Source organism: Papilio machaon, chromosome 11 (genome assembly GCF_912999745.1).
Source record: "Papilio machaon chromosome 11, ilPapMach1.1, whole genome shotgun sequence".
NCBI classification, from domain to species: domain Eukaryota; kingdom Metazoa; phylum Arthropoda; class Insecta; order Lepidoptera; family Papilionidae; genus Papilio; species Papilio machaon.
In genome coordinates this window covers 1,728,297-1,746,082 of record NC_059996.1, presented here as the reverse complement: position 1 = coordinate 1,746,082, position 17,786 = coordinate 1,728,297, and the positions used below count along the sequence as shown (strand labels likewise).

Sequence of the window (17,786 nt, the reverse complement as noted above, 5' to 3'; positions counted from 1 at the left end):
TTTGAATATACCCGCTTAACTTACCACTACTCCATGGAGTCCATAAAAAATTATACTTTGAAATTTTTCCCGTATAGAAATAAAGGTTACAGCCAACAATCACACGGTCCTTAACAATAAATTTGAAAAAATAACCACAGGTGGGCACAGTTAATCGAAAAGTTAACTTCGTTAATCGTTAATTCGTTAATTAAAAAATTAACTTCGTTAATCGTTAAAGCGTTAAATTCTCGAAGATTTAACGCAAGTTAAAGTTAATCGTTAACAGTTAACCATACCAAAATTATACATACTAATTTCACACTTATGTCGTCGCATAAGTGTGAAATAGTTGTTTAAAATAATAATTTGACTATACATTCTATAACACATTAGTATCAGAGACAAGTATACATGCATTATAGTATATTCATTACGAGTACGGAAAGCCTGCCTTTGCAAATGTTCCGACAAAAGTCAACCCGAGCCGAAGGTGAGGGTTGACAGTTGGAACAAGTTGTAATGACAGTTTTACACGTGTACTAAATAACTGTTTTTGATACAGTTGCGAAAAAATGAAACAATTTAATAGAATAATTAAAAACCCAATAAACTCATCTAACTAAAATGTTTGGAAAATGGCGCCAACCGTAAAAGAATACAAACAGAGATTTTTTTTTGTTTTCTTCACCCATTCTGGGTAGGCAAAGGAAACTATGCCCAAACAGCCAAGCCTTCAGTAGATAAGTAGTAAGTATTTTTATTGATATGAAATGAAAATGAAATTTAATGAGATGAAATAAAATGAAACCTAACCTAATTCATTGAATCAAATCACTTAATCTCATATTGTAACAAATTAGTAGCTTCTTTTTAAAAATATTTGCATGAATCATAAAAACTTCAATAATTATTTTTTTTTAAAAACTTCGTGTTTGGTTTTTCTTTTTAACAGACAATAATTTGACAGTTGGGAAAGAGAACGCACGAGTTTGGAAAAGCTAAAGAATAAACATGAGTAAAAAAGTGTTTTAATACAGTTGCTAAAAAGTGGCGTATTGCAGGAACGAAGAGCGTTCGGAATGTGGGCATACTCGACATACTCGTGCTTTTATATACTCGTAATGAAATATACTATTTCGAACCTTCTTTTGATTTTGTCCTGTTGGTCACGTCTTTCCCGAACGCTCTGACTTATTTGCTTGAACTTCACATATATCAATTATCAACTCGTTCGTTCACCATTCGAGTCGCCGACAGTCGCCCAACATACCTGAACTTACGAGGGTGGCGTGGCGCGTAATTTAAACAAAATGACAGCACGTCTCCAAGTTTCTAATTTAACGATTAACGGACTTATATTAACGGAAGTTGAGTTTAACGGAAGTTAACAAAAGCGTTAACACTTTTTGAAGTTAACTTAAAAGTTAATCCGTTAAGCAAAATGTTAACTTCGTTAATTAACGATTAACGGATTAACGAGTTAATGCCCAGCTCTGAAAATAACATATCTTCGTATACAAAGACTTTGATAAATAATTTTAAAGTGTAAAATTGTAGTCTTAATACAACACTTATAATTACATTTAATTAATCAATTAGTAACGCCAATAAAACAACAAAGCGTTTGCGAGATAAAGCGCGGACCAAAGTTGAATTTGGAAAAACGTTTCATCAGTTCCCCATGCAAATACTATAAATATAATTTTAGGAAATGAGACTTTAAAAGACGATTCTCAGAAACTGGCGGCTTCGATCAAAGTAAAAAATTACGTGATTCAAAATATTCTCCGCCAACTGTAACTGTAGAACTCCGCATACATCGAAGTGTTTTGATTCATCAGCAATTGTAAATAGTACAGACATTAATGTTTCAATTTCTGTCGTAGTCTATTCGTACCTTAACACAGTTTGTAAAGAATACCTAAGTGCGTAGATGCTGTTGAATTTCGTATACCCCACTCTACTAAGATGGCTACTTTTTAGACCAGAAGGTATAAACTCTTCAGTTTCTTCTCCCATTTAAATGACATATATCAATGTCATTGCGGATCTCTACGCTGGCTCGGATCTCTACGTTGCGCTCTCTACGGATTGTCGGCACTGTTGAGTGCAGAATTAAGCATTCTGCCAAAAAGGTGGCATACTGGCTACTAACACTTTTGCCTTTTTAGTTAAGGAAAAATATAGCGGACAAAAATTAGAATCACGCGGGAACTCGAAGTGTTTACAACGAAATATGAATAGTGTTCGAGGATACAATTATTGTAAATATGTAATACTAGCTGTCGCCCGCGACTCCGTCCGTGCGGGAAAAAAAAGACATGGTAAGTAGCCTATGTGTTTTTCCAGACTATGGTCTACATCTATACCAAATTTTATCGAGATTCGTTGAGCCTTTCTTGGGGATACCTACAATCAAAAATTTATCCATCCATTCATCCATCCATCCACATATTCGCATCTATAATATTAGTAAGATTATAAAACTTTTTTATGCAAACTTCAAACTCAACTGAATTTTATCTACGGTATTTCCTTTATGAAAAGGCTAAATAATAAATAAAACGATCAAAAATAATACCAAGTTTCCGTCAGTGATATTTAACATCCATCAGACAATCTTCAGGATACAGATTTCTATCGTACATTTATGAATTCATTACTTTTTACGGGAAACTGTTTCGTAATGAAACCGGAGGTGAATAAATCGTAAATCTCGCGACCTCCAGAACAAAGTCACGTTGATTCTAACAACATGTTTATTTCAACAACTTATACAATTAAAAACAATCGCAGGAAACAATGAATATCTCATGTCCTTCAACGACAATAATAAGAGACGAATATATTTTTATTTTATATTTATTTAGTCTATGGTTAATATTCATGTTTTTTTTTTAATTTTACGACTACTCGTATATCCTATTAATATTTTGTTTTCTTGGATACCTGTCATTTTATCTAAGGACTCAATATTTTACATAACCATTGGACCATATTAAATGTTTATTTTAAACTAGCTTTTACCCTCGACTTCGTCCGCGCGGAATAAAAAAAATGCACACAAGATTAAAAAGTCCTTATGTCCTCCTAGTTCTAAGCTACCTACCCATCAATTTTCAGGTAAATCAGTTCGACCGATCTTGAGTTATAAATAGTGTAACTAACACGACTTTCTTTTATATATATAGATAGATGAATACAAAAATTCCGTTACGAAATCTAATTCAAATATCAAGATGACAATTAATATAAGCACAAGAATAAAGGCAAATTAAAATTTCTGCTTTACTGCAATAATTCTTACATAAAAACTGAGTTTCGCTGTCATTATGTCTGAATGATGTAATAACGAATTTCGTCATTGATAAACATCAGAGCAGTAGTGTTCGTTTTGCCGTAACATCTAGAGCGATTTCACTGCAATCGTATGTCATAAATTACGTCGGATTTCCGTAGCACACTAGCGCCGTGCTTGCGAAAACACCTGGGTGTTAAATATACTAATGCTTAAAACACGAACCGTGTTACAAAAGAAGCTTTTTGTTCTTTGTATCCGGTGTATAAGTATACATAATGTTACTTGAGTGTGTAAATAAATGAACGTAGAAATAAACAACACGTATCGTCTCTTAGCTAACAACACCACTCAAGTCTATTATTAGCGGTTTTTACATTTTAATGCCATTACATGGAGCTACTCATTACGCATCTATATATTGGTCACATTATAATTTTAAGGTAATAAATATACTTAAAAAGTTAAAATAATTAAATAATAATTTCTTAACCGCTAAATAGCGTATGTACTAGGAAATAACGGAAAAAATCTACCGTTTTTTTAAACAGTTTTTTTCGTCTCCTGTAAAGTTGATAAAAATGAGTTATGCGGTCTTGTTAACTAAGGGACGATATGGTAAATAATCTCAGTCCGACATACATAGATACCGAAGTGATATGATCTAAAGAAAGTCCGTTTGTAGACTATCCACAACTTTTTGACTGTTAAGAACGGCTACCACTTTTTATAATTACACAAACTACATCTATGTAATACAAAGACCTAGATCCCTTGAGACTTTAACTTTATAACTTTACTACTGAAATACTTACGTGTGAAGTAGACGTATTGACAATCAGGTCGTAGTCACCGCAGGAGGTGCAGTACAGTTTAATACGCGCCAGACCCAGTTGAGTTATAGCTTAACCGCTCATGTACTTATTAGTACTGTCCCGTAAAGAACGACTTAAGTGGCACGCGGTTGTTCTACCATAGCATGAACAAATTCTATTATCTATGTCAATAGATGAGTTTTACACAGCTTTAGATACTAGTCGTCACGTGACAGTTTCACCTTCTGGTACACCTTTCTATTTCTAATTTTTAATCAGATTATTTTGAAAATAGAATAAGAGAAAAGCAAGACAATGTCATTTTTAACACAACGTGTGTTATAATTCGATTTACGCATAGTTTTCTTAAAAGTTTGTATGTATTTTAGATAAATTAGTATTGTATAGCTTGCATCTATGGATGCAGACTTAATGGTCTTGGTTTATAAATTTATGTGATGAAAATCCAGGCAATGGCAAACAAAACATAAAACTTCGAAGGATGGTGGTGCGCTATCATAGGACTATTCTATCTAGGATCGAGAAATTGGCGGGATAGGCGCAGTATTGTGTTTATTGTCCGGCGTGGACAATGGCTGAGATAATTACAGCGCCGATGTTGCGTGGGCGTGGGCGCTGGGCGTCCACTATCTCCTATCTAAGCACGCTAATAAGAACCCGACGATTTGAGCTTCACGATCAATTTATTACTCGTACGTTCTCGTAGTTTCAAAATGTTGAAGTTTTGTAAACAAAGAAATGTCTCGCAATATGTTAGTTTGTGTGATGTTTAAATAATGTATAAAATACATAAATATAAAAATAATCTGTAATATTTATATGAATCGATATCAGCTAATAAGGTTTTGCGACGTGTTGCTTTTTACAAACATTTTAAATATCTTGCATTAAATCGGAAAACTTGAGGTTTGACTTTGGTTTATCAAATTTAATTTTTTTTTGCAATAAGGCATTGGTACAGTTTTCGTTGTCGAAAAGGTGTTAATGATAACATTAAGATATATCTTGTTTATGTGATATTAGAAGCTAAAGGCATATTCGCTTAACTTGCTATTGAGTTTTCAAGTAACAAATTAACAGCCGACTTGGACAATCCGTTTAGTGATGAATCACTCATCGTTAATAGATCTTGCACGAGAACTAGGTTTCGAATGCTAGAAATGGGCTATAAATAATAGACTCCCAGATCGTTGTGTTTCAACAAAACGGTGCCGAGAACTTGTTTCAAAAGACCAGGGGTATTAAACCGTCGATCGATTTTGAATCATAAAAATTAAGATACATATAAAAATACATATCAATATAATATAAAATAATCCTTCTGATTATTTTTATTTCACAGTAAATTAACTAATTAGATTTTCAATGTATAGTAGGACAAATGACCACATAAACTGAAAAGTAGTAATTTTACACCAAGGAATACTTTGCCTAGTAATGGAATCTTATAAAAATATAACAATTAACATTAAAAAAAAATTACAAGATATATTTAATATAAGAACTCAAGAGCAATATCCCAAGTGCCTGCTTATGAAATGTTTTATAGAATTTTTTTTTAAATGGGTAAAGTAAGTGAAAGGTTGTGCGCCCCTGTCGAGGCTACGAACTAGGTTCGGCCTTGACTAACACGTGTGACGTTCTGTGAGATTGGTCCCTCGTATTGGTCGATGGTGCTGCTAGAATAAATGCTAATTATATATATTTCTGCTAAAATTGCAAAATTTAATTATTACTTTACCTTACCGACTTTTGTTTAAAATTAACTTAAATGTTGCGTTTACGATTGTGAGTTATTTTTCCTCTTTAGATTTTTTTATATAATTATAGGCTAAAATAATAACGTTGACATTTGCGTAGGTGGTTGAGACGATTTGCTTAAAAGCTACAAAATGACAGGTTTTACGCGACTATTAATAAAATGGCAGTTAATAAAATAAAATTTTAACCTATCGGTGATCTTTTGTCGGTTGATTAATGTATGATTTAATTTTCATAGATAATTTTAACAATTATTATTTTTGCAATTAATGTAATGAAATTTACTTAAATAAATTTGCACGTGCAATACCATACGAGAAAGTACAAGGAACAGAGTAAAAAAAATTATACAATACAAATTTTAAATTAGTTTGTTCATAAATTTCTTCCTCTTTTTCTATCACGAAATACCTTCTTAATTTAAGTGACGAATTAAACCTTCCGATTTCTTATCGTACTAAACTTATACAGGCAAATGTTTAGAATTTAGATGGACAAATGGAAATTTGTTCGAAAGTAACTGCGGAACGGCTCAACGGATCTTGACGAAAGGCACAGATGTGGAACATAGTCTGGAAGAACTCATAGACAACTAATAAAGTTTTTTTTTTAATTCCGCGTGGACGGAGTTGCGGGCGACAGCTAGTTACAAATGTCCTGCATTGCGTCAAATTTGACAAATTTGTATAATTATGACGCAATTAACCTATCATAAAATCAATAACCCCAACTGACTATTATGAATCGTATTAGGAAATACGAAATATAACTATGAACGACACCTCTAAAACTAACTGTTTGCTTTATGTATGGATAAAAACGAGTGTAAAGTTGTCAATAGGCGTGAAATCTTTGACCTGGATATGACGACTTCATCTCTATTTGAGGAAACACATGCGAACTCTGAGCCTAACAATAACACTACAGATTTCTTAATGTACAGTTATTTTCCTGGTCATTGGACAAACCGCTATTTTCTAACGCCAATATTATTAACTACCTTCATTTATTTTTAAGCGGTCATTATTTTTTATCTATGTTCGAACGTACATGATAAGGAAGTAAAAAAAAATATTTGTTACAAAATAGTTGACAACAAAAAATTAACAAAATTTTACAGCTAAAATTCCATTGTTTATCCTTAAAAAAAACTTGTAAAAACTTTACGCGAAAAAACCTCATTCGTATACATCGGCAACATGATTATAGAATGCACAATTTTTTTCTACATACGTATCGTGCCGGAAGTTGGTGTTTACCCTTACGTCCCACGGTCGAAGAAAACAGTTATTAGATAATTGACATAAATCATAGTGCATTCTGTACATATCACACACAAATTATTTATTTTTTTATTTTATTCAGTACTTTTTGATTTATTATTCCCAGCTAATAAAACACAACACAGTCCAAAAAGGAATAAACTTAAACATTGACTTAGATTAGTCAAAATTATAAAGTACGTTATCTTAAAATATTGAAAATATCGAATGTACCTTCTCTTGAGTACTATGTTATAAGTATACAGTCTAAGAAAAGTAAATACACAAAAGCTTACCTCCACAAAAAAGTACAGAAACTTTAAAAGCTACACAAACAGTACCAAATAATTCCACAAAGTACCTCAATTGTCACAATTACACTTCGATTTGATTAAAAAAAATTAAATGAATAATATTTCGATTTATAACTTGTATCAGAAGGCGAATCACTGCCGTTCAAATCAACTAACCGGCGTGTCTCGCTCCCGACGAAGCACCGCGTGCATTTCGACGGATGAAAGTATAAACTGAGGTTTTTGTATAACGCCTTCTCGCTTCTTCTCGTTGGTAAGAAAAAGATGGCGGGCCGCGCCACAAGTTTACAGCTGGCGACCACTTCGCCCACTATTTTATTGTTATTCTAATCTAATAAAGTCTAGATGTCATCTTCAATAATATTAAAGAAAACCGTATCAATATAAAGGAGGTGTTTATAAAAAAATAAAACTCGATTCTGGTGTGTGTTTATAATTTTTTTTATTTTTCTTCCCACAAGGCAAGAACCAGAGTAGTGAGCACAACCTAACATAACGAAAATGGTAACTATTTTTAGGGATAACATTACACAAATCTATTTAATTATTACAAATTAGTAATAGTATTTTTAAAAATCTACAACATGCTAGGTTACTAGGATAACGAAAATATCAGTGCCACGTCCGGAAAAATAATAATGGATGGGAGTGCAATTTAAGTAAAAAATTTAGAATAGTACGTATTTCAATCAACAATTATAGGAAAAAAAATAATACATTTGGCACCAAAATGAAATCAAATTTGTAATCCCTTTATTCTGCTCCTACCCCGGCTTATAAGATAATTTTTATTCCTAATGAATTTAAGGATTTTCAAGAAAGGAAAAGAAATGATATTAACTTGATATGACCCGTAACAAATATGCATGTAACCAAGGCCATTCAATAGCTATCGGTTACAAGCTCACTTGTTGCTTGAGCAGAGAGCATTTATTACAAGATTACAAGATTTTTCAAATGACTACTTGCTTTTTTTTTGTATTTTTTTCATTTTTCTAAATGTGCTAGATAGCGACGTGTATCCGAATGGGAAAACTGCTCTCATCTCAATGTTAAACGTTGACATATCTACGGATAATGTGATGTTGGAAAACTTTTTAATACAAATACATTATAGATGAAAAAGCTAATCAGCCGCTCGCGTGTACACGTGGCTTATAATGTATTCAGTTTGCGGGGACAAACTACGCGCTTTGCAAATCACTTGCATAGACTTCTGCTTACGATCGTTCGACATTCCACTAATTTAGAAGTCACGCAAGTAACTAGCGTATAACGCATATAATTATTATATTAATAACATTAAATAATAGTTTAAAGTATCAAGAATGTTATTAATATAGTAACGTTTGAAACTAAGGCGGTAATGGCATCGTTACAGTCCCCTACATATGCCATTACGAGCCCTCTCGTCTCCTTAACATTAAGTCTTAGAAACAACTCGTGTCCTCAGATGTTCCGGACCTAACGATCAAGAGCATAGGCACATTACATTAGATTATTTTCTAATCGAACATAATATTATATGCAAACTTGACACACTAACTTTTTTTTTAGATTTTTTATTTTTTTTTCGAGGTATTCTTTAGCGAATATCGTTAATGGTATAAGTACAATTATGAACTTATATGAGAGCACAAAAAACGTTAAAACTGTGATAAGAATCAATAGATTACAAGATAACGAAAGTAATGAGATGACGTAATTAGTTGAATGAATTTTAAAAATACCCAACCGTACAAATGATATAATGCAACTTTTACACATATTCGACAAAAAAATGATATATATAATTATAATGTCTGAATTATTAATTAAAATTACAGTATGGTCGCAATAGTATTTCAGACATGTAAAGATGAAAATTACATAACAATATAATAAATTAAAAAAAATATAGAAATACCTACACATTAATTTTACATTATATTAAATATATATCAATTATATATTGGCGTCTCCGATGAATATTTAATGACTTTTTTTTTACTTTTTTAATTATTTTAAATGACAAACAGAAGTGACACTACAGGAAAAATATATACGTATAAAACACGACGATACGTTACAATAGCAAATATTGCAAATTGTGATAATTTAATAAGATAATGCTTTAAATGAAATACATAAATATTGTACGGAGCTTCCATACAAAATTGACAATGCTATCAAAAAATTACGTAGCATTGCAACTTTGTATGGTGACCCGTTTGGAGATAACAAACGGGGGAGCTCCTATAAGAAAAAAAAAATTAAAAATATACACTTCTTACCATTTACAAATAACAGTTACACCTATATGAACTGTAACCGTCCATATTCGGAGCTGTAAATTATATTACAATTTAAAACTGACACCGTTTGAAATCCAATAGCGTTACTCAAATACAATGTTCATACATTCTCATACAAAATGTTTTATTAGATTAAAAATTTCAAACAATGCCAGCTGATATATAATGACCGTTCGTTACCACTAGACATCGCCTCGCCATATTGTCTTTCGTACAAAAAAACTTTACACTTTATCACTACTCACTCCTCGGTCTTACTTTTACCTTTATACGACCAATCAAGAATATAGTCGCGAATAAAACTTAAGACAAACCCTTCAATGCCTTCTATTTATATGTTCTCTATTCTTCCTCTCTTCTAGACATATATCGGGCATGGGAAGCGTTATCTCTTCAACCACATTTTTTTTATATGTTATATATTTAACCATATATGGTCTAATTAACCAAGTAACGCATTTAAGCGTCATCCACTATATTATGACATTTTATGTAAGATTTCTTGTGGTATTTTTTTACAACAAATTAGCACCTCCAAGCTACTTGGTCTAAGTAATAAAAATTCATGTTAATTTCTTGTAAAAAAAACATAACAGAATAACTATAAAATAACAAAACTTAATACAATAACAGTAACAACAATTGGGACATTATAAATTGTAATTTTTAAATATAAAAGCATTTTAATTTATGAATATCACAAATATATTTATGATACATTTACATTTACATGAACATTTTGAAATATCAATAAAAGTTCATTTTTGCGAGGGAATTAAAAAAAAAATACATTCATAGATAATTCGAGTTGCAACCAAATAGCACCAACTTGATAATTTTGTTTACATAAAATGTCATAATAAATAGTGGAAAATTTCTATCAACCTACGAAACTACAGGGTCTTAATTTAAACCAACGCCTTCAGCCACAGCGTTACAACATTTCAAAAATATCAAACAAAAAAAAAACTACAATTTTCAACTAAAAAAAAAATTTTGAATCAAAATCAAAAGCAGAAGATAAAAGATTAGAAAAAAAAACAAATTTACCTGCACATCTACGAATTAAACAACTCTGGACGATTTCATTGTAAGAATTATATTAGAATCGTCCAACGTGTTTGCTTTGAAATGCTCTCGATCATATATAAAATAGATAAATTTTTCATGTTTTATATATATTAAAAAAAAAAAAACATAATATTGATTCAAAATTAACATTGAATACATATTTTGTCATAAAAAAATATAACTTTTAAATAAACAAAGAGCGTTAAACGAGGGCATTTCATCAAACATTAAATATATACTACGAAATGGAAAATTGAACTAAATTACATATTTTTTACAGCTTCCCAATATATCTACTTGACGTAAGATATGTTAGCACATTCCTAACTTCAATTCACCTGACCTTTGCAATCGGAGGAAAGAGGTTTACTAATTTATCCTAACATTATTGCTAACTTTAATGCCTCCTGAATTACGAGGGATTCAAACCACACAGACCTATAGTCGATGGTCATTTGTACCCAACTTACAATCCATAGACAACTGTTTCCTTAGATACCATAGAGGTAGAGTTTTGAGAAACAGATCCAATGCTAACTAACCCAGTTTAAGGGTATGACTACAGGTGTGATAAAAGGTCTGTCGTTTCGTTTTTTTATAGCGACCTCGGTTTTGTTTTAGCGAAAGCGTTACAAAATCCGAGGGATTTTTATTTTTAACTGCACATGTCTTGATGGATAAAGAGCTATTTACACAGGATGTATGAGATTGTTAAGGAAATGTATTAAAGCAACTATTTTGATATTATATTCGGAGATTGAAGCAAGTTAAGATTGCTCAGACTTAATAATGTCCAGTCATAATTCTGTTACTTTCCTGAATGTAATATTAAAACGGCCAACTATTGAAATAGGATAACAATTTAAACCACCAATGCTACAAAATATATGCAATTTCTGATTAGACCTTACATTATATTTGATTTAAAATGCTACTAACAAATATAATTTTGAATAAATACGTAATCGCACGCATTTCTAATCGAAATTTGTCACAAAATGTGTAATGTCACCGGCTTCTTGCTAAATGATTTAAAATTCATTAAGATCCTTTGTTAGTAGCATCTAAATCGAATGTTCTCGAGCCCATACGCGCCAAACCCTTTTTAAGATACATATATAAAAGGTTTTTATGTTGAAAATTAAATAACAAATATACGTTACGTAGCAATACGTCAAATATTTCGCAACAAACTAATACTACGGTGGGCTCATCAACTCTACACTACAGTAACGAAGAGAATACATGTTACAACTATGAATTTCATATTTCAACTTAAGCTCAAACATAGAACTCGCGCGCGACACGTTCTCGCTGCAATGTAATATACACTATTCATAATATGTGTTATGTTTATATGTGTAATTCAGTGCGGCATATTCTACTGAAGCGAGAGCGTCATGTCAGTGTAGTTGTAGCGTGTGCGGGTGGGGGTGGGGGGCGCGTACGGGGGGCGGGGGGTGGAGACAAGGCTGCGTGCGGTCAGCGTGTGAGCGGGCGGTCGAGCGCGGCGGCGCAGCAGTGCAGGAAGCGCGCGTGCGGGTGCGTGCAGGCCGCGAGACCGGGGCCGCGCAGCGCCGCACTGTGCCGTCGCTTGCGGTCCGCGCTCACCAGCGCCTCCTCCCCCGGCTCGCCGCCCCCGCCCCCGCCGCCCGCCCCGGCCTCCGCGCCGCTCGCGTACTGCGCGTGCGCCGCGCTGATGTCGGCCAGCAGCTCCTCCCACTCGCGGCTGAGGTCGTCGCGACGCGGCGCGGCGGAGGGCGCGGCCGAGGGCGCGGTGCGCACGGTGTACTCGCACTCGCAGGCGCTGCCCTCGCTCCAGATGCTGTGCATGGCGCCGCGCATCTTCTTGGCGGCGCGGCCGCACTCCTCGCACGCCCAGTCGGGCCGCTCCGTCTGCACGGCCGCGTCGTTCTGCCGCATCGGAAACCGCAACCTGAAGCCGGCGTCGTCGAAGTCGGGGCACCGCTGCGCCGCCGTCAGGTTCAGCCGGCCGTAGTCGATGCTCCTGGAGCGGTACTCGAGATAGCGGTCGTAGGAGCCGCCGATGTAGAGTCCGCCGGAGTCGCTGCGCCGCACCTCGACGGTATCGAGGTCGCCGCGGATGTCGAACGTGTCCCCGTCGGCGTAGCGCGTCACGTCGGACTCGGCCTCGCGCCTGATCGGCCGGAAGTGCGTGCGAGACGACGTCAGGAGGTCCTCGCAATCCGGGAACGGCGATCGAGGTCGCTCTTCGACTTGCGGCGGTGCAATGGGAACTCTCGCATCTCGGCTGCGCCTCCGCGGCGGTATTTCCACGAACCCGCTGTGCTCCCGGCTATGGTTGATCGCAGTGAACGAGCGCATCGTTTGAGCGACGGTCGATAGCGCGTCGTACAACTCCTCGCTCTCGTACAGAGTGAAGGAGTCCAGCTCGGGCGGCGCCGCCGGCTCGATGGGGTCGCTCAGGTTCAGCGGCTTGAAGCGATCGTGGAGCGCGTCGGCGATCTTGGTGGGCGAGTTGGCGCGGTCGAATGGGTTTTCGGTAGCATCCGTCGACCAGATACTCTCCGTCAGAGAGATCAGACTACACTTCTCGGCTGAAGGGTCGGCGAAGAGATGATCGGAGGGAGATGAGAGTAAATCCTGGAAATCGATTGGCAGATCTTGGTATTCATCGTCCGGTGTATTCTGGTCTTTTGACCACAGCGCTTCAATACTCCGATCAAATTTCGCCTCAAACTTTGCATACAACTCTGCATCCATTGGTGAACGGACTCTGGGGTTCAAATCTTCTGATAGAACCCACCCGGTTTCCAAGTCGAAGGTGTCATCCCAGTCTGGCACCATGTTTTCTTTCATTCGCAGTTTGATCGCTGAAACGTCTTTCAATTCGTCGGTGACGGTGTTTTCACAGGTACCATAGCCCTCATCCAAAGCGATAGCTCTTATAAATTCTTTAACAGGATCCTGAGTTTCCATGTCCCATACCCCTTCATGTGTCACCCATTCCGGAAGACTTTCCTTGCTCTCAAATGACTTGCTGTAGCTGTTCCAACGTTTTTTATTTTTCTTCTGACCGTGGTAGGAGTTGCGCCGTTCTTTTTTTCTTGTATTCCAATCTTTAGACATTGAGACTTCACTTTGCATTTTGACTTTCGTATCAGCAGTAGGTTTTCGACACCACGCTGGGGGAGGCAAATAGTATTGCAGTGGGGACTCCTGCCCTTTTTTCAGGGCTGGAAAAGCAGCGTAATATCGACGTACTGCTTCACTTTGTTCTGGAGAACACGTGGGCATTCCGACTAGTGCCGTATCCTCTTTATCCTTGATGTCTTGAAGTCGTGTGCACAGCTGATCAACAATGTTGTCTAGATTAGTCTCCTGGAAAAGATTAACAACAATTATAGCTTCATTGCATAAAATAAAAATAAAATTAACTAGATGAATATGTAAAACAAACAACCAAGAAGGATACAATTTTAATGAAGGTTTAAAACACATGTAAATAAAAAGTTCAGTGGAATTCATAGTACATAACTAAAAATTATTTTATTTAATGAAGCACTACATGAGAACTTTAAAATAACTTCTAAATCAGGGGTCTACAAAAACCATTCTAGTCTGTTTTGAGACTTGTCTTTTGACTTAAGAAATAAAAAATAAATTAAAATGTTTTTTTTATAATATATTTAAATATTAGCAGTTTTTTTAATTTACTAATTTCTTACAAGTATCCTAACTTAGTTTAAGGCTTGTGCAAGGATGATACAATAGTCATATTCAGGATTTGAACCCAAGACCATGTCACCGAATATCCATACCCTTAATTATTAGCGCTTTAAAATGATTGCAGACCCCTGTTCTAGACTATGTCCATTGTAACATTGAAAAAAATAACTACATACATAAAAATAAAAAAATAAAACATATGCAGGCTCAAATAAAGAGATACTGGTGTTAACCACAGACAAAAATACTGAGTGTCAAGCAAACAAAGTGTTTTATTTCACAGGCAACATTTAAATATGCAAATTAATTTAATGATGATCACAAAGGTCCGATGTTTGTTTCAAATGTACAGATAAAACCAAATTTAGATGCTATTATTTCGTCTTTTTCTTTCATAATTTTTAATTTTAATTGTAATCGTTTTATTTAATGCAATTTTTGCACGAGCACTGTAATTTTGTTGCAATGTTGCATATGAATATCACTTCACAGTGCATTTAAAAGCAATGTAAAACAGACCTTTACATAAGGGTTCTTAAGATTGTCTATATTCTTCATTTTAACTTTCCCACTGTTGTGGTCACTTTCCAGAATAACTGAGCACTGCATATCCACTTGATAGGGAAAATATTCAATTAATACTGACTATTACTTAATTTTTTCTAATTATTTTTCGTAATTAATTAATGTTCCTTAATTACAAACTGGACTTTATCATCATTTGTTTAGTAAACAAACAAGTTTGGTGATTAATTTCTTCAAGTTAAATATGATGTTTATCTATATCAATTACTTATCTAGTAAATTGGTTAAAATATAGTTGATATGCTTTTTGTATCTGTTTAGAAACAATATAGTGCAATATGATTAAATAATATGGCTAAACAAAAATCTATATTAACATTACCTAGAATTGTTTTGTCACAATGATAATCATGGTACATTTCACATTTTAAACAATCATAATAATTTCACACACTCTTGAATGTTTATTTAATGTCAACAGATTTGTTTTAGCATTATTTGTGAGGGTACCTAAACTAATTTTAATTTTAGCTTTAAGAGGGAAACAATGAATAAATTGAAATGTAACTAAACAAAATCTTGTGATAAATATGTTGAACTAGCCTTTAAAGCACACATTTAGATTGCAAGATGTATATAAAATAGAAACTTACCTATCGTTTTTGTATCAGATGATGAAATGCGGAGTTTGGTGCGGCTCTCTTGAGGTGGCAGGCCAGCAGGCGTACGCCTGGCTCCCTCTTTTATGTTTACGCATCCTGCCTGCTATAGTCTCTAACGTTATCAAACATCTTATTCGTAAATCGTGTATCCATTTTCATTTGCCGTGGGCCGTGTGTTTTATCGATCCTTCGGGATGCGTCTTTCCTAATAATACATTCTCAATTTCTTTGGCCTATTCTTTGCTAATTTCCAGTCGTGTAAAAGGCGGCGTTCTTCAAGTTTAGTTGATTGTATGCAATTGCATTGTCACTAGCTTACGACGAATGACGCACTTCGTGCACCCCTTTATTTCTGCAAAGAAAAGTTTATTTATCTATAATGTTATCACGTGTTGTTTTGTTTCGCAATACACTATGACTTGCAAGGGCACAAAGAAAATCATGAAAATCCATACCCGCCCCACCAAGCTAAATGGGTCGATGGCGCCAAATAAACGTCACTCAAGCAAGGGAGAAACAAAAATTAATACAGCCTCCGAATAACTACCATTCGCGATCTTGTTGAAAATATAAACAAAGAAAATTCCATCTAAGACATTAGTCATTTATTGCGTTATATTGATATATATTATATATATTTAAGTACACAAAACTAAACGATGCAATTTCACAAGAATGAGACACTATTACATGATTCACTTTCACTAAGGGCACTCAATGCACTTCCGTGTTGGCTTTTCCAAAAACAAACAGAAAATAGTAAAACTCACCCGCAATAGTTTATGTGTGGAAAATATCATGATAAATCTATACACACACACCCCACATGAAAAAAAACATGGCAGCCGCAATGAGTGAGAGTTAAAAATTATTATTTGCGCAACGCCGTCAAAAGACTGAAATGACGTCTGTTTATTGACCAATCACACGCCTTCGATTTTAAAATTATCAAAGATGGCCGTTAGGAAGGCCGTGATTTCACGATTAGGGTTTTTACTGTTCGCGATTCGTTCAATATGTATGTCTTTGCATTTATTGGTTACAATAGAAGAGATATGACCAATCATAATCTTCTATGAAACCGGATCTTACCTAAATTTCGCGCCAAATAATGCCGCGTAAATTCAAAATTAGTATTTTCACTACATGTTAAGCGTTCATGATTGTTTGTCTTACGAAAATTGTGTTTTATGAACAAAATAATTTTGTATCGAATTGCAATGAACTCTTTAAATACAGATATCGAGAATATGAATTTGCAGTTTAAACCCAAGCAGTGCCATAGTAAAAGAGAGTGAATGGTCGACTTTTTTAAACGACTTTAATAAGTAAGACGTAATGAAGTATAAATCATTACTGAAAAGATAATCCCAAAATTTAGCTATTTTTATGCTATGTATTTTATACAGATAACTGCAGCCATTATTTCTAATCCTGTAACACCAACCTCCGTCAATCGTCCTTTATGAAGAAGAAATGAAACTCAAAATAATTGTCTATTTTATGACATCTTTATTTGCTTAAACTTTTCAACACCTCAGCACATCTAGAAGCATTAAAATGTTTTATATCGAATTCATTTCATTTTTACAAGATAACTGTCCTATAACTTTGGGGTGGATAAAATTCATAATAAACCAAAGAAAAATATAACACATGTGATTTAATTCAAAATTATAATTAGCATTATATGCCATTATTGGTATTATTATTTAACTACATACAAACCTTTTAAGACAATGCTTCTCAAATGTATGAACATCACTCAAATATACTGGCAAATTTAAAATATAACCAGAAAAACTATCACTGATTTCTACAGATGGATAGGTCATTGCTTGGTAATGACAGCTTTTGCTTCGTTCCGACTTAAACGCGCCAGTTAAAGTTCCTGACAGTTTCTTCTATCTCTAATATTAGTTCGAATCCTCACCACCGCTACCAACCGACGTTATCAGCACCAAAATGGCAAAATTGAAATAGGCACAAAATACGACGGTATAAAACCTGTCCATGGATAGAGGTCAGTGAACTTTAAGCACGACGAAGACGTAAATAAATACAAAATTT

At 34.7% G+C, this 17,786-nt stretch overlaps 2 protein-coding genes across 3 annotated transcripts in view; both read right to left on the bottom strand.

The window, feature by feature from the left end:
* The window catches only part of LOC106708926 (leucine zipper putative tumor suppressor 2 homolog), an 88,862-nt gene extending 81,230 nt beyond the window's left edge, over positions 1–7,632 (bottom strand). The window contains exon 1 of the mRNA XM_014500534.2: positions 7,436–7,632. The gene's annotated coding sequence lies outside the window, so the exon portion shown is untranslated. The remainder of the gene's footprint in view (positions 1–7,435) is intronic.
* Positions 7,633–12,300: 4,668 nt separating this feature from the next.
* LOC106708658 lies at positions 12,301–16,620 on the bottom strand. 2 transcript variants are annotated; one of them, XM_014500194.2, is made up of 4 exons: positions 16,487–16,620; positions 15,708–16,068; positions 15,049–15,143; positions 12,301–14,181 (listed from the first exon to the last, which is right to left on the bottom strand). In XM_014500194.2, the coding sequence occupies exons 3-4, from the start codon at positions 15,136–15,138 to the stop codon at positions 12,301–12,303; spliced, it is 1,971 nt and encodes a 656-aa protein (XP_014355680.2). In that variant the 5' UTR covers positions 15,139–15,143; positions 15,708–16,068; positions 16,487–16,620. The 2 variants fall into 2 exon arrangements, with proteins under 2 accessions (XP_014355680.2, XP_045535879.1); XM_045679923.1 differs by lacking the exon at positions 16,487–16,620 and adding an exon at positions 16,172–16,301.
* Between the last annotated feature and the right edge of the window lie 1,166 nt (positions 16,621–17,786).